At 36.5% G+C, this 14494-nt stretch overlaps 1 protein-coding gene and 1 pseudogene across 4 annotated transcripts in view; both read left to right on the top strand.

The window, feature by feature from the left end:
* The first annotated feature begins 202 nt into the window (after positions 1–202).
* Gc (GC vitamin D binding protein) overlaps positions 203–14494 on the top strand; it is a 53943-nt gene continuing 39651 nt past the window's right edge. For 3 of the 4 annotated variants that reach the window (XM_015505265.2, XM_015505264.2, XM_048785768.1), the window contains exon 1: positions 203–431. In XM_015505265.2, the coding sequence (XP_015360751.1) occupies positions 374–431 (58 nt within the window). In that variant the 5' untranslated portion in view covers positions 203–373. The remainder of the gene's footprint in view (positions 432–14494) is intronic. The other variant, XM_048785769.1, reaches the window with a different exon arrangement.
* Positions 7745–12958, top strand: LOC125611307 (annotated as a pseudogene).

The raw sequence follows: 14494 nt of genomic DNA, 5'->3' as shown, positions 1-14494 counted from the left end.
CGCAAAGAAGATAAATAGCACTACGAAGAGGGAGAAAATGTGTCCCTTACTAATACTGTAAACCAATTCTAGTGAAAAATAACAGTGGAAAATAATCTATATACCTTGGCTCTTTTGAATTTGGACAAGTTAATGATTAAAATCTCCCAGATTTTCCACTACATTATGCCCAGAGTGTCTATTTGCCTTGATTGATGATAATTTTATCTCTTTTGGGCCAAGGATAACTGTCCCTTGCTTCTGTGTAGAGATTAATAATTGATTAGCTCATAGTCAGAAGTCTTAGTAAAGGGAACAGGTAACTTTTGGCTATTGTCTTTTACATAGAAGCCTACCAAGGACAGGAGGTGCTGCAGGATTCCCAGGTGGGAAAATGAAGAGAGTTTTGGTTTTCCTGCTTGCTGTAGCATTTGGACATGCTCTTGAAAGAGGTAAAATTTCTCTTGTTGTGATTAATAAGTATTATGAGTTAAATTTTCTATTACCCCTTTAAAAATTATACAAAAGGTGAGAAACAGAAGAATTGATGAACATGTTGGGGGAGAGAAGAACCAATTAACAAGGGATTAATGTGAGTTCAACTATGCATATACTATTGAATTGGAATAGCAAAAAAAGGAAAAAATAAGGTCTCATGAAAGAAAAGAAAATGAAATTATATAATTTATTAACTATCCCTTTACTCTTTTTGATAAATAAGATCTGAAGAGAATGGTTTGAAATTAGAAATGTGTTAACTGTTAAAAGATAATGCAACTGGAGACAGATTCATGACTAGCCATTTCAGACCTCAAATATTGATCCCTATTGACAGCATAATATACTATGTCAATAATGCATAAAGTCAGCTAAGAGATTTCTTTGATCCTTCTCAAAGAATCATATACATGCAGTATTTGAAAATGCATTACTATTTTTCAAATACCTCCCATATAAGAATTTTCTGACTATGAAAGAGAACCATAAATAAGATAATTGAAATGTTTTTCATTGAAATTGTTCTTCCAATAGTGTCTTCATTTTCAGCCAATCTTTAAAATATTTTGTTAATGATGCAAACATAGATTGTGTTATGTATACAACTTCTTGAATTTCACAGCTTGGGAAACTTCCATATCAGTTTCAACTTACTTTTCTTGCTAGATATTAATGTTTATAAGAAAATTTGAATTCATCCTGCTTTGTAAAATAAAAATTTCATTTAGGCTGTCAGTTAATAGCCTCACCCAAGTCATACGTTCATATTCATTTTAGTAATTTATTTAACCAGTGGAATAAAAGGTGTTTCACCAGAAATTATAATTTTTTACCTGTAATATGTATAATCTCTATTTGATTCTTATGCTCACTTTTCCTTGATGTTGCAACTTTCATACAAATTATTTTGAATTTTGTCATATTCATCTACATATCCTTAAGTAAGTTATAAGTACGTAGGTGATAAAACAGAATATAAGAAGGTAAAATAAAATGTGTGGGTAATTTCCAAGGAACTCTGAAGACTCCTTCCTTTGCCCCAGGTTTACCTGGGGAAGATTTGAGCCTGAAAAATCCTGCTGAGGCTGGTTCAGATCAGAATGTATGAACACAATGGTCCAGTAATGGACCAAGTCTTGGAAATACACATGAAGACTAAACCTGGGATGTGAGTTACCATCTTGGACTGCTGACTCAGTATGTGTGCATAGACTTCATATCAGAATTATAAGTTCTTTGGGTATTTACAGAACATTCTGCAATCTCTATTTTGACATTCTCAGCAGTCTAGTCCCAGATGAAATGGATACTCAAAAACTCAACTAAGTTCCATTAACTATCTGAACTTCAGTCTTACCAAGGTCAGATGATATTCTGAGACACATAAAATACATTTGTAAGTAACAAATACATAGTATTTAGGAGAAGTTCTACTCACCAGTTCTCTGAGTTGACCCAAAGACCAGGTCAGTGATGTACCTGGAAGTTATGTGTGCTCTTTCCTAGCAGGAAGTTACAAAGTGGACAGATAAAGAGGTTCAGCAGACTCCTGGGTTCCAAGCAGCCTTATAGGGTGAGATTAGTTTGAGTTGCAGTTTTTCTCTGCCTGTTACTATTCTAGAGAGCTGATATCTCATGGGTGTTCCTTTGAATTTCTCATAGCCCATATGGCTTAAGTATTACATGCTAGTGAAATTGGAATATAATACCTAGTACATATCTTGGGGAAACTGGCATTTTCTACCTAAATGATACTAGCAAAAGGTCATTATTAATTTATTTGTCCAAAAGCCTCTATTTAATCTTACTAAGATAAATGGAGTGCTATTGAACACTTCATACAATCTAAATCACAAAGATTAGTACAAAATATCACTGAATGCTTAATGCTTATGAAATGTCCCATTTAAATTACAGTTTTTATACATGACTGATAATGAACTCCCAGTTTCTCAATGGGATTTAGAAGGAAACTTAGAAAATTGTATCCCATTCAGGAAATACAAATCTTGCTGGTACTTTAATATACCAGATAATTGCTATATAATTGTTTAGGCCTTTTTAAATTTTTTTGAGTTTTTACCATAAATAAATGATAAATATTGGAGGAGATGGATATGTTTAATTTGATTTAAATATTGTACAATGTATATATGTATCAACACCATACCCCACAAGAAAAAATTAAAATAAGGTAAAAAAATTCACAAATCTAGTTTTTGTAATTATAAGAAGAATGATTATTAATCTTCAAAGGAATGTCTACCTAAACCCTATCATGCCATGTTTAGTCTGCTGTAATTAAAACACATTTAAATGGTTCAGGGGTTCTGCTTGACAAAAATCAGGCATGATAATAGAAATATAAATGACTCCTTACCACTAGATTGCATAATTTATTTTCAGGTTATATAGGTATAACATTAACAACTATTTAGCTACACATAAATTAATAGGAAACAGTGAAAGAAAATTATTTGTGTGCATTATTTTCTAAAGATTTTTTAAAGTTATTTTTAATTGATAAATCCATTAATGGAGCATAATGTGACTTTGTTCGTTTGTTTAGTACCAGAAATTGAACCCAGGAGTGCTTAACTACTGAGCCACATTCCTAGCTCTTTTTATTTTTTATTGTGAGACAGGGTCTCACTAAATTCCTTAGGCCCTCACTAAGTTACTGAGATTGGCCTTGAACTTGTGATTTCCTGCCTCAGCATCCTGAGTCACTGGGATCACAGGTGTGTACCACCCCACCCAGCTAAAATGGGATTTTTTTTAGGCATGTGCATATACACAATGTAGAAAAATTACATCAAGGCAATGAATACATGCATCATCTCACTTGCTTATCACTTTTTGTGCTGAGACATTTGCAATTTACTGTTATTTTTAAACATATAATACATTGTTGAGTATAGGTACCCTACTTCCCAAAAGATCTCAAAACTTATTCCTCTTATCTAACTGAAACTTTGCACCTTTTGACCAATAATTTTCCATTCCTTCCTGCCCACCCCCACCATCCTACAGTAGTTACTGTCCACTAGTAACCATCATTCTACTCTTCTATGACCTTGGTTTTTTTTAGATTCCACATATAAGATCATGCATTTTTCTTTCTGTTGCTGGCTTACTGTAATTGTCTGTTTAGCACAATGTCTTCCAGGATCATCTACATTATTGTAAATGCCAGAATTACCTTCATTCAGAGAGCTGAACAGTATTCCATTGTATATGCTTAATACATTTTCTTTATCCATTCATCCATTGTGGATGCTGAGGTTATTTTCATATCTTAGCTTTTGTGAATAATACTATAGTGAACGTGGGTATACAGAAATCCTTTCAATATATTGATGCCAATTTCTTTTAATACTGGATCATATGACAGTTCTATTTTTTAAAATTTTTTAATTTTTATTTATTTTTTTAAGAGAGAGAGAATTTTTTAATATTTATTTTTTAGTTTTTGGTGGACACAACATCTTTATTTTTTTTTTAATGTGGTGCTGAGGATCAAACCCAGTTCCCCATGCATGCCAGGCGAGCGAGGTACCGCTTGAGCCATATCCCCAGGCCAGTTCTATATTTTTTTATTTTTATTTTTTGAGAAACCTCCATACTATTTTCCATAATAGCTGTTCTAATTTACATTCTCACCAACAAATTACCAGGGTTCCCTTTTCTCTGTATTTTCCCAAACACTTCTCCTTCATATTTTTGATAATAGCCATTCAAACAAATAAAGGTGATATCTCATTGTAGTTTTCATTTGCATTTCCCTGATGATTAGTGGTATTGAGAACATTTTCCTTATGCCTATTAGCCAAATATACCTATTCTTTTGAGAAGTGTTTATTCAAGACATTTGCCCATTTTTTAATTTGGGGTGTGTGTGTGTGTGTGTGTGTGTGTGTATGTGTGTTTTATTGAGTTTCTTACTTATTTAGGATTTTTTTTGGTTGTTTTAGTACTGGAGATTGAACCCAAGGGCATTTCAACACTGAGCCACATCCCCAGCCATTTTTTGTATTTTATTTAGAGACAGGGTCTCACTGAGTTGCTTAGGCCTCACTATGTTGCTGAGACTGGCTTTGAACTCATGATCATCCTGCCTCAGCCTCCTGAGCCACTGGGATTACAGGCTTACCCCACAGCACCCAGATTATATTGGGGTTATTAACCCCTTATCAGATGTATGGTTTGCAAATATTTTCTCCCACACTATAGGTTGTTGCTTTCTTTCCGTTTACTGTACAGAAGATTTTAATATAATGTAATTGTTTGTTTTTTGCTTTTGTTGCCTGTGCCTTTGAAGTCACATCAAAATAATCATTGCCTAGACAATGTTGTATAATTTTCCCTTGCTCTTTCTTTTATAAGTTAAGCAGTTTCAGGCCTTACACTTAACTCTTTAATTCATTTTGAATTGATCTTTTCTGAAGTTTCAATTGAGCTAGATAGTGTATGGCTAACCATAAAAACAGAATCACCGCCAATTCCTATTTATATCACCTCATCAAAGGAGTACAATATAGAAATACAACTTTGTCCTCCCTTATTGAATGACAATTTCTTAAGATTTTATAATACATCCTTGATACAGGATTTTAAAAAACTATACGTTGTGTCTAAAACTGTACCAGGCATCAAAAACCTCTAAATTAAATATGACCTTTTACCAGAACAAACTTGAATAAAAAATAAAAAATTTTGCTTAAGGGAAACATAATTAGTATTGACTCTCTTTACAAGATCTATCAGCAAATGCCTAGCAAGTATTACTTCATGTCCCTGTCTCTACTGAGACCCAAGAACTTGACTGAGACTTTCAGTCAAACTATTTGCCTTTCCCTATACCAAATCCTTTTTTTCTTTTAATGAGGTGGGGTGGTAATAAAGAGTAACCATCAACTTTTCCAGTACTGGTAGTCATAAATTAAAAGTTCAGAAAAGCATGAATAATGACTTTTGAACACCATGAATAGAATAGTGAGAAATTCCAATAGAGTAATTCTCTAACTCGTAGACAAAACATGTTCAAAAAATTAATGTTGATTATTTAAAAGTTAAAACACATTTTTTCATAAAATTAATTATACACAAAGATTAAGTTATTAAAGTGCTCAGTGGTTGAATGCCCCTGAGTTCAATTCCCAGTACCTCCCACACACACAAAAAAAGAGTGAAATCACCCAAGATACCTATTTTTTTTTTATATCACAACTTCAGGATGAAAGTTCCATAAAGGCAGAGATATGTCTCTCCTGGTCTCCATTATATACGCAGGTTTAATACTGAACCCAATTTTTGCTGTGCTGTACATTGGAGATGAACTGTGATAACGACAACCTTAGAACTGTTTTTGTCAGGATTAAAGGAAAATGTGTGTCAAATATGTAGACTGGTACTCACCAAATTATTGGTGCTCAAATGTTAACTGTAATTATATTATTATTTACCCTTATAAGGACCAAGAATTCCTAATCCAAAAATCTGAGCATTTACAGATTAGGGATATTCAAATGGCAAAGTCTATATAAATATTCTAAAATTTAAAACACCTTGAAATCTAAAACACATCTGGTCTCAGATAAGGGATACTCAAAAAGTGCTGCTTTACAACCTAAATACAGCAATGCATTTTAAGTTTCCAAATCAAGATGCAGCAGAGATTGCGTTCACCCATCCCAATGCAAGAGAGAAAATTCCTCCCCTATCTGTACTCCTGCAAAAGAAACTGTAGATGAGGTTACATAATTGATGAAGAGAAGGAGAGTTAGGACACATATATGAAAAAAAAATGCTTCTTTTGGGACTTTAATGAGTATCTAAAAGGTAGGATACTACTTGGTACAAACCCAAGAATGTTAGTTTGAATGAGTCTGTGAGGCTGCTTCTGTTGCAGCTGTAGTTTGGGGGTCACTAACTCATTGACCTTAAGTCTCCTACTGTTTTCAAATTTTCAAAATCTAAAATGAAGTTCAGTTTTTTTCCACTGATATAATCCTAAGAGGTAATTTAATTTCCTCTAGATTAGTGAATCTATAACTGTTATGTAGGTCTTAAATTTTATCTTAAAAGATTGAATTTCTTTCCACTGAATCAAACTCAAAAACCTGCACACCTGCTTGCAGCCATCAGTATTAATATGAAATCTCAAATCGATGCTCAACATAAAAATGTCAATGGAGATTTAAAAACTGAAAATTGTAATAAAAAGTGTTAATTAAATTCCCTATTCTTCATTGACAATATTTCTAGTGATATATCAGTCTCCAATAACCAGGGAAGATTTTAAACCAGACCAGTGTTTAGTCAAGTAAAATTATTACTCTGAAATCACCAGTATCTAGACTGATTAGTTTGAATAACAGTGCAAGCTATATTCTTAATAGGTAAATATTCTTTAAAGTAAACACTAACATATGTACCTACCTTTTCTAAAAGAGTTGAGCATGTCAATGCAGAATAGAAATGCCAAAAAAAAAATGAAATTGAAAAAATATAGAATACATAACAGAACTTCAAAATCCTGTGATTCTCCAGAACACAAAAGGAAAATAGCAACTTGAGACAATGTATTAGTCAGCTTTGCATTCTTGTGACCAAAATACTGGACAAGAACAACTTAGAAGAGTGAAAGGTTAAATCCGTTTGTGGTTTCAGAGGCTTAGCCTATGGTTTGCAGAATCCATTCCTCTGGGCCCAAGGTGAGACCGAAACTCATGGCAGAAGAACATGGCAAAAGGAAGCTTCTCCATTTGTGGGGTCTGGAAGCAGAGCTGAAAAGGAAAAAAGGGCACAGGGAAGATGCACCCTTCCAGGATATGCCCCACTGAGCTACCTCCTCTAGCAATATTCCACCTACCTATAATTACTGCCTAGTAAGTCAATTCAAACTAGGATAGACTGATCAGGTTATGGCTCTCACAATCCAATCATTTCATCTCTGAACATTCCTGGATTAACACAGGAGCTTTGGGGAGACACCTCATATCCAAAACATATGTTTCTAGCATCCTGTATAAGCATCAACTCAAGTCAATGTGATTTAGGATCCATTTATTGCACCTGATATACAAAACACTTTCCTAGAAGACCAGATTAGGTATTAGTGAAAGATTATAATAGTGAATGTGGGGCATGGTGGTACATAACCTGTAATCCCAGCAGTTTGGGAGGCTGAGGCAGGAGGATCACAAGTTCAAAGGTAGCCTCAGCAAAATCGAGGTGCTAAGCAACTCAGTGAGACCCTGTCTCTAAATAAAAATATACAAAATAGGGCTAGGGATGTGGCTCAGTGGTTGAATGCCCCTGAGTTCAATCCCTGGTTACCCCCCCCAAAAAAAAGAGTGAAAGCACCCAAGATATCTTTTTTGTTCTTCCGGTATCACGTCTTTAGGATAAAAGTTCCATAAGGGCAGAGGTATGTCTCTCTTGGTCTCTATTATATATGCAGATTCAATAGTGAACCCAACACCTGGCTCAGAGAAAGTCCTCAAAAATCGTCTATTGCACATATGGGTGAATGATGTCTGGTTTGTTGGGAAAGGTAAAGTGCATGAAGCAATAAATATTTCCCCAGAGTAAATCAAATTTGTTTTCAAAAGTCCAGAATTAGATATGACTTACCAGAATATTTCACAATACAGATAAAAATTGTTATGATGTTACAAAAAGTAAAACTTTGTGTTAATGAAATTTGTAAACATTTAATTAAATACTGAGTCATGGTAAAAAATGATTTCAAAAGAGTCACTAAGATCGCCAATATTTATTGGCACCATATCAAGATCCAAATCATTTTCTTTATGACTAAATTGTAAAGGACAGAGTATGTCATTTACAATTCACTTGAGACATATTTTAACTATATGAATCAGATTGAGGTAACTGGTGTAGAAAACATTTACTAAGCAGTATTCAATTGCTGTGGGGAGTCAATATGCAATACTCACATTACAAATTAAGTTCAGTATTTGTTTACTGGGTTTTATTGATGTTGCTTTGTTTTGTTTTGTTGTTGTTGTTTTGTTTTGTTTTTGTTTTTGTTTGGTTTTTTGCAAAATGAGAGAATGATTAACATATTTCCCTAGCCTTGTAAGCTAGGTATCTTCTCTTTGGATAAATAAATAAAAGGAATTTTGGGGGCTGGGGATGTGGCTCAAGCGGTAGCGCGCTTGCCTGGCATGCGTGCGGCCCCGGGTTCGATCCTCAGCACCACATACAAAGAAAGACGTCGTGTCCACCGAAAACTAAAAAATAAATAAATATTTAAAAATTCTCTCTCTCTCTCTCTCTCTCTCTCTCTCTCTCTCAAAAAAATAAAATAAAAGGAATTTTTATCAGAAATATGTTTGGGGGATAGTTCATCTGAAAGATCAAGATGCAATAGCTTATTTTATGAGCCATTTTTTTATAAGAGCAGTTTATCCTTATATATGAATTCTGAACTTTCTCAGGGCCTCCCTTTTGAGCCTTCCTCCCTTGCTTCCTCTCATGTTCAAGGCTGAATGTTCAGCAAAAATGGTTCTCAAACCACTTTAAGCTTTCTGCAGTCCATCTGATTTCCCACTTTTCTCCCATCAATATGCATTCTAACTAAAACTGTGCATATGGATATGAATTCTAAAGCACTTGTATGCAAACAAGCAGATGACTTAATTAAAACTACTTAATGAGATAATCTATAGTGCTCATTTGTACTCCTTTCTCAGGCACATTGCATTCTCATATCATACGTATGATACAAAAAAACTTCAGGAGAAATGAGAAATCTGAAATCAGAAGGCTAAAAATATTTTTCAAAGTGTTCATTGGCAATAACCCATTTGAATGCAGGGGTTCACTTTGAATGTAATTGAATTGTCCCAATACAAATACCCACAAAAATAATCTCTTCAGTTTTATAGGGAGACCTTATCAAGCAATAATCTCATATGCATTAAAAGAAAAAATTCCATTAGAACCATATTTTATAGCTTAAAACACTATAAACTTTTGGGGGAAATTCTTAAGTACTGATATATAATCCCTGGGAAATGATCTTAAGGATCATGAGGATACAATCTTGTATTAAATTCAAGAACCATCAATTTTTTTTTTTTTTTGGTACTGGGGATTGAACCCAGGGGTACTTAACCACTAAGCCACATCCCAGTCCTTAGCCATTTCTTATATTTTATTTAGAGACAAGGTCTCACTTAGTTGCTGAGTGCCTTGCTATTCTGCTAAGGCTGGCTTTGAACTTTATTTTATCTAGTTATTTAAATTAATTTTTGTGGGGGGATTGAAAGCTTTTAATAAATCCAGTGACAAACTTTCTTCTTCAAAATGTTGCTATCATTTCAGCTACTTATTAGTCATATTTGTAACAAAGTTTTCTTACATTGACCTAAAAGCTGTTGCTCTGCAACTGCCGGCTATTTTTCCTATCTCTAGTTTAATAACAACATAAAATGGCTCTCCTGACATTCTAAAGTACATCTCTTTATTAAACAAGGGTAGTTCTAACCTATATTATTTCTATGTTCTAATCTTTGGCCTTTTAGAATACCATCAATGATTAATGAAAAATGTCTGCCTTACTTTGACCTTTTGAATTCATTACAATATCCAATCTTCTAAACTTATCAATTAATTTTTTTAAAGTACTAGATGCTAATGTTCTCAGACAAACAGGGGTTGGTTTTAAGTGGCCTTTGGATCTTATGGACCATTATCTCTATCAATCCTATTGCCTTCTCCTAGTTTCCAGAATAATGTCAGATTTGAACATGTGGGTCTTTTCTATCTTGCATGGAATATTTTTTAATGTGTTCTAAATTCCCCAAAACTGCAGAACTTAAAGTTCTCCTAAACAATAATAGCATAGCCATAGCACTTAGGAAAGACTGAAATCATTATTCTAAGAGCCTGTTACTGTGTTTATTTCATTTTTAAAATTAAAAAATTATTGATGCTTTATAATTGTATATAATTCTGGGATTCTTTATGTCATATTTGTGCATACACATAACATAATTTAGTCAAACTCATTCCCCGGTACCTTCCCTTTCTCTCATCCCTCACTGATCCACCTACTCTCCTCTACTGAACTCTTCCCCTGCACTATTGTTAATTAGTATAATACATGACTCATTGTGGTATACTCCTACATGAACATAGCCTAATTTGGTAGACTTCATTCCCTAGTACTTTCCCACTCCCTGATCTCTTACTCCCTCTCCATCTATTTCTTCTATAGTGTTAGTCTTCCTTCTATTTTTTGTGAGATACCCCTTGGGATTTTGATGGTATTCATTGCAGTTGGTCACTAATTTTAAAATGCTGCTTAACCACTGCAGGGATGTGACCCAGCAGGAAGCTGAGTGCGGCACTGCATGTAATATGGGCCAGTGGGGCAGAGGGGCTGTGGGGCCAGAGTGCAGTAGCCTCCCTAGTATCTCTAGCCCTCGCACTGGACCGCAGCGACAAGACCATGTGGCCAAGCGTCTCTACAACTAAAAGTCAATGTCAGGGGACAGAACCAAATCCTATGAGCTTAACCAAGAGAAATTCCATGCTGATGACAACCTGAAGATCATCTGCCTGAGGCCCAATGCAGTGGGCAAATCTAAACTCATGGAGAGATTCCTCATGAATGGATTTCAACTACAGCAGCTGTCCACATAAGCCCTGACCCTGCATAAACACAGGGCCACTTCGGACTGCAAGATCATCCTCATGGACTTTTTGCCAAGAACAGTTCCAAGGCATGCACACCTTCTACTACCATAAGGCCCATGCCTACATCATCGTGTTCAATATGCAGAGTAAAGTCACTTATAAAAACCTGAACTTCTGGTATACAGAGCTTGAGAAGTTCAGGCCGGAGATTCCATGCATTGTATGACCAGCAAAACTGATATAGACATACATATGACCCTATAGCTATAAAGCTTCAATTTTGCCAGGAAGTTCTCCATGCCTCTGTACTTTGTCTCAGCAGCTGATGTTACCAACGTCCTGAAGCTCTTAAATGATGGAACTCAATTAGCTGTGTCTTACAAACAGAATTCCAGGACTTCATGGTCAAGGTTTTACAGGAGCCTGAGAGATTCAAGTTGGACAGGAAAGAGGAGAATGCGCCTGACCTACATCAGTGTGGCAGGATACAGAGCCAAACCTCCTCCTGAACAGAAGGCTGCCTCCAATGGCTGACTTGAGAGTGTTGGGGGAGGGGGCTTTTGGAATGGCCTTCTAGCTCTGAAAGGAGAACCTCTCCAGGCCACCCCTGCTCAGCCTCCCCCAACACCTCCACCCCATGACACTGGATGAGGTAGCAAGGATCACACTCTGGACAGGTGTGAGGTCCCCAAAACCTGCTTATGACAGAATTATGGAATGGTGTCCTTCACACCTCCCATCCCCACCCCCAGCTAGGCAGTGGAAAGAACCAGGAAACACATTTGTGTGTCTATTCAGTAAATGGGCATTTAGGTGGTTGTTTTGGGGTTTGGAGGATTATTTTTTCTTCCCCAAACGGACTTCAGGGACTATTCCTTGCATTTCTTCTAGGAGAATGATTGCTAATCCCTGATTTCTCCCCTATCCCACTGCAGAATGTGTAAGGCCTCTGTCTTTTTCCCCCTTTAGTCTCCTAGCTGGTTTTTTAAAAGATGTTTTTGAGCATGTAAAAATTTCAGGAGCTTTCTATGTCAGTCAAGATCACAGGAAGAAGTTGGTCATTAAAATTAAGTAAAAGCAGGTGACAAGTCTAACTGTACTTAGTCTTACAAATACACAGAACAAAGTAACAGCACTGTTCATAAAAAATGGGTCACAAAGCTTTGCCACAAGGACAACGATTTGGATTATAAGAAATCAGTTTTCAGAACTGCCCGCTTTCAGGCCTCTCTGTCAGCTCAGGGGTTTTGCTTTCTTTCTCTAGGACATGTGGAACACTGTACCTCCTGGGGGTGGTCAAGGGCTTTGAAGAAAGAGCTGTCTTGCCGCCTTTGTGCCCTGTCTGGTGTCTGGTTTGCCAATGTGCATTTATGATCATCTTGGGCATCAACTCATTGTGGTCCTTAATTTGTTTGGATTGTTTCTGTTTTTTCAGTAAAAATTGAATTTTAAAAAATGCAGCTGAAGAATGTGTATTTGTTTCTCAATTCTGACTATTCTCACCCTAAAAATATATTCTGGGTTGTCAATCTGAAAAATATGGAGTCAACAGGTTTTATCATAAATCTACTAATTCTACAAAGAATCTTTTACCACAACAAACACAAACAAAAACTCCTAGTTTGTACCCAATCATCACCATCTACACTCCCAACCACAAAACAAAAATTTCTACCCAGGAATATTCATAATTCCCAGAACTATACTTGTTAGACAAGCAAGGACATCTTGGGGATAAAATAAATGATAGTGGTTACCAGTATAATCTCTGAGATGACTTTCCCAATGTTTAAGCCAAGAGGATAAAGACTAAAAGTTAAAGACACTTAGAGACAGGCCATTCATATACTTAAAATTTTTCAAAAGATGCTGCATCAAAGAGTGTTGGGAATGTATTTGTATGAATGATGGATTAGGAAAAGAGAATGCTGACTTCCATGTGGCTGCCCTATGACATGTAGTAGGCATATTGAACAAGCAGATCTCATGATCAGTAAAGAACTCATCATTTCCCACTGTGGGAATGTTACTCCCTGGTAATAAGACGGTCATCTTGAATGGACTGAAGATCAGATGTCATGAGTTTTCTGATCATTCCCACTAACAAAAAGGTCCTTCAGTTTTACTTCAGGAAGTAACCGCCTCATTGCCTGTTCCAGTCCTGTGGTAGAAATGGTAGAAGTGGACTTTTGAATCTCTTTTTCTCTGCCTATTCCCCTCTTCTCCTTCTGCCTACTCTCTAGGTTGCTCCTAGCTCCTCTAGGGCTAACACAGGGGAGGGAGAAGTTATCAGGAGAGGCAAAAGCTGGGAAAAGTAACTCAGTGGGCAGCTGGGGAGTGACTGACCTTCCCTCTGGGTATGGACAGGTATGATGCTGATGTATTCTCTTAGGCAAACTCTCTCCCTTCACACCTGGAGATGTGTCTCACCCAGCTGGCATCTTAAGATTTCCTCTTGGGCCCTGATTTTCAAGTCATCTGCTTCTGCACAGAGGTGCCTCAGCTGTGGCAGCCTGCTGCCCTCCAGATAGCAGTTGGAGGGGCGGTAATATTTAAGATGACTCCAGGCCATCTTGCTTGCTTGCTTGGTTTACATCAGATCTACTTTCCATCCATGGCCCTCTCCTTTGTTCCTCAGGTTGCCCAACCAGCTCTCACCCTTTAGATTTCTCTGGCCTTAATGAGACATGGGTCCACTGTAGTCCAAACTTCAAGGGTCACCTAACATGGTATCTGAGCAGTTTCCTTGAAGTCCCTTTTTACACTTGACGTAAGTGGAAATACTCTGCAGACTTACCACACTGATGACTTTCTCCAAAAAGTATTTTGCCTAATTTCCATCTTATTACCAGAGGGATTCTTAGCATTCCATTAGAGACCCTGGAGATGGTAATAGACTCAGTGTGGCCATGCTCACTCTCATACACCTCCTTTAAAGTCCTGCATTAGTGGGGCTGTCCCTTCACTTTGGAATTTAAGAACTTTCTGCATTTATTTTTTGTTGTTTCTTCCTTTGTGTTGAGGGCCACAGACAAGTCAAGATGGCGCCTGGCACTTTGCCAGGAGGACTGGTTTGAGAAGTAACGCCAGTGAGCCATTAAGATGATGGAGATTCCTTAATGACTGACTGCTGTGTCTAGATTATGTCAATTAAGTTGAGCTGTGTATAATTATTAAGATGATGAGGATTCCTTAATGACTGATTGCTGTAACTGGATGATGCTAAATTGAGTCAAGCTGTGTATTCAGTTATGTATAAATACCTCTGCTGTCCTACAATAAAGCGGCTCCCGCTGTATCAACCTTCACAAGTTGCTTGTCACACACACACCCCCTCCCCCCT

This window comes from Marmota marmota, unplaced genomic scaffold, assembly GCF_001458135.2.
Source record: "Marmota marmota marmota unplaced genomic scaffold, marMar, whole genome shotgun sequence".
NCBI lineage: Eukaryota > Metazoa > Chordata > Mammalia > Rodentia > Sciuridae > Marmota > Marmota marmota.
This window is presented reverse-complemented; position numbering and strand designations above follow the sequence as displayed.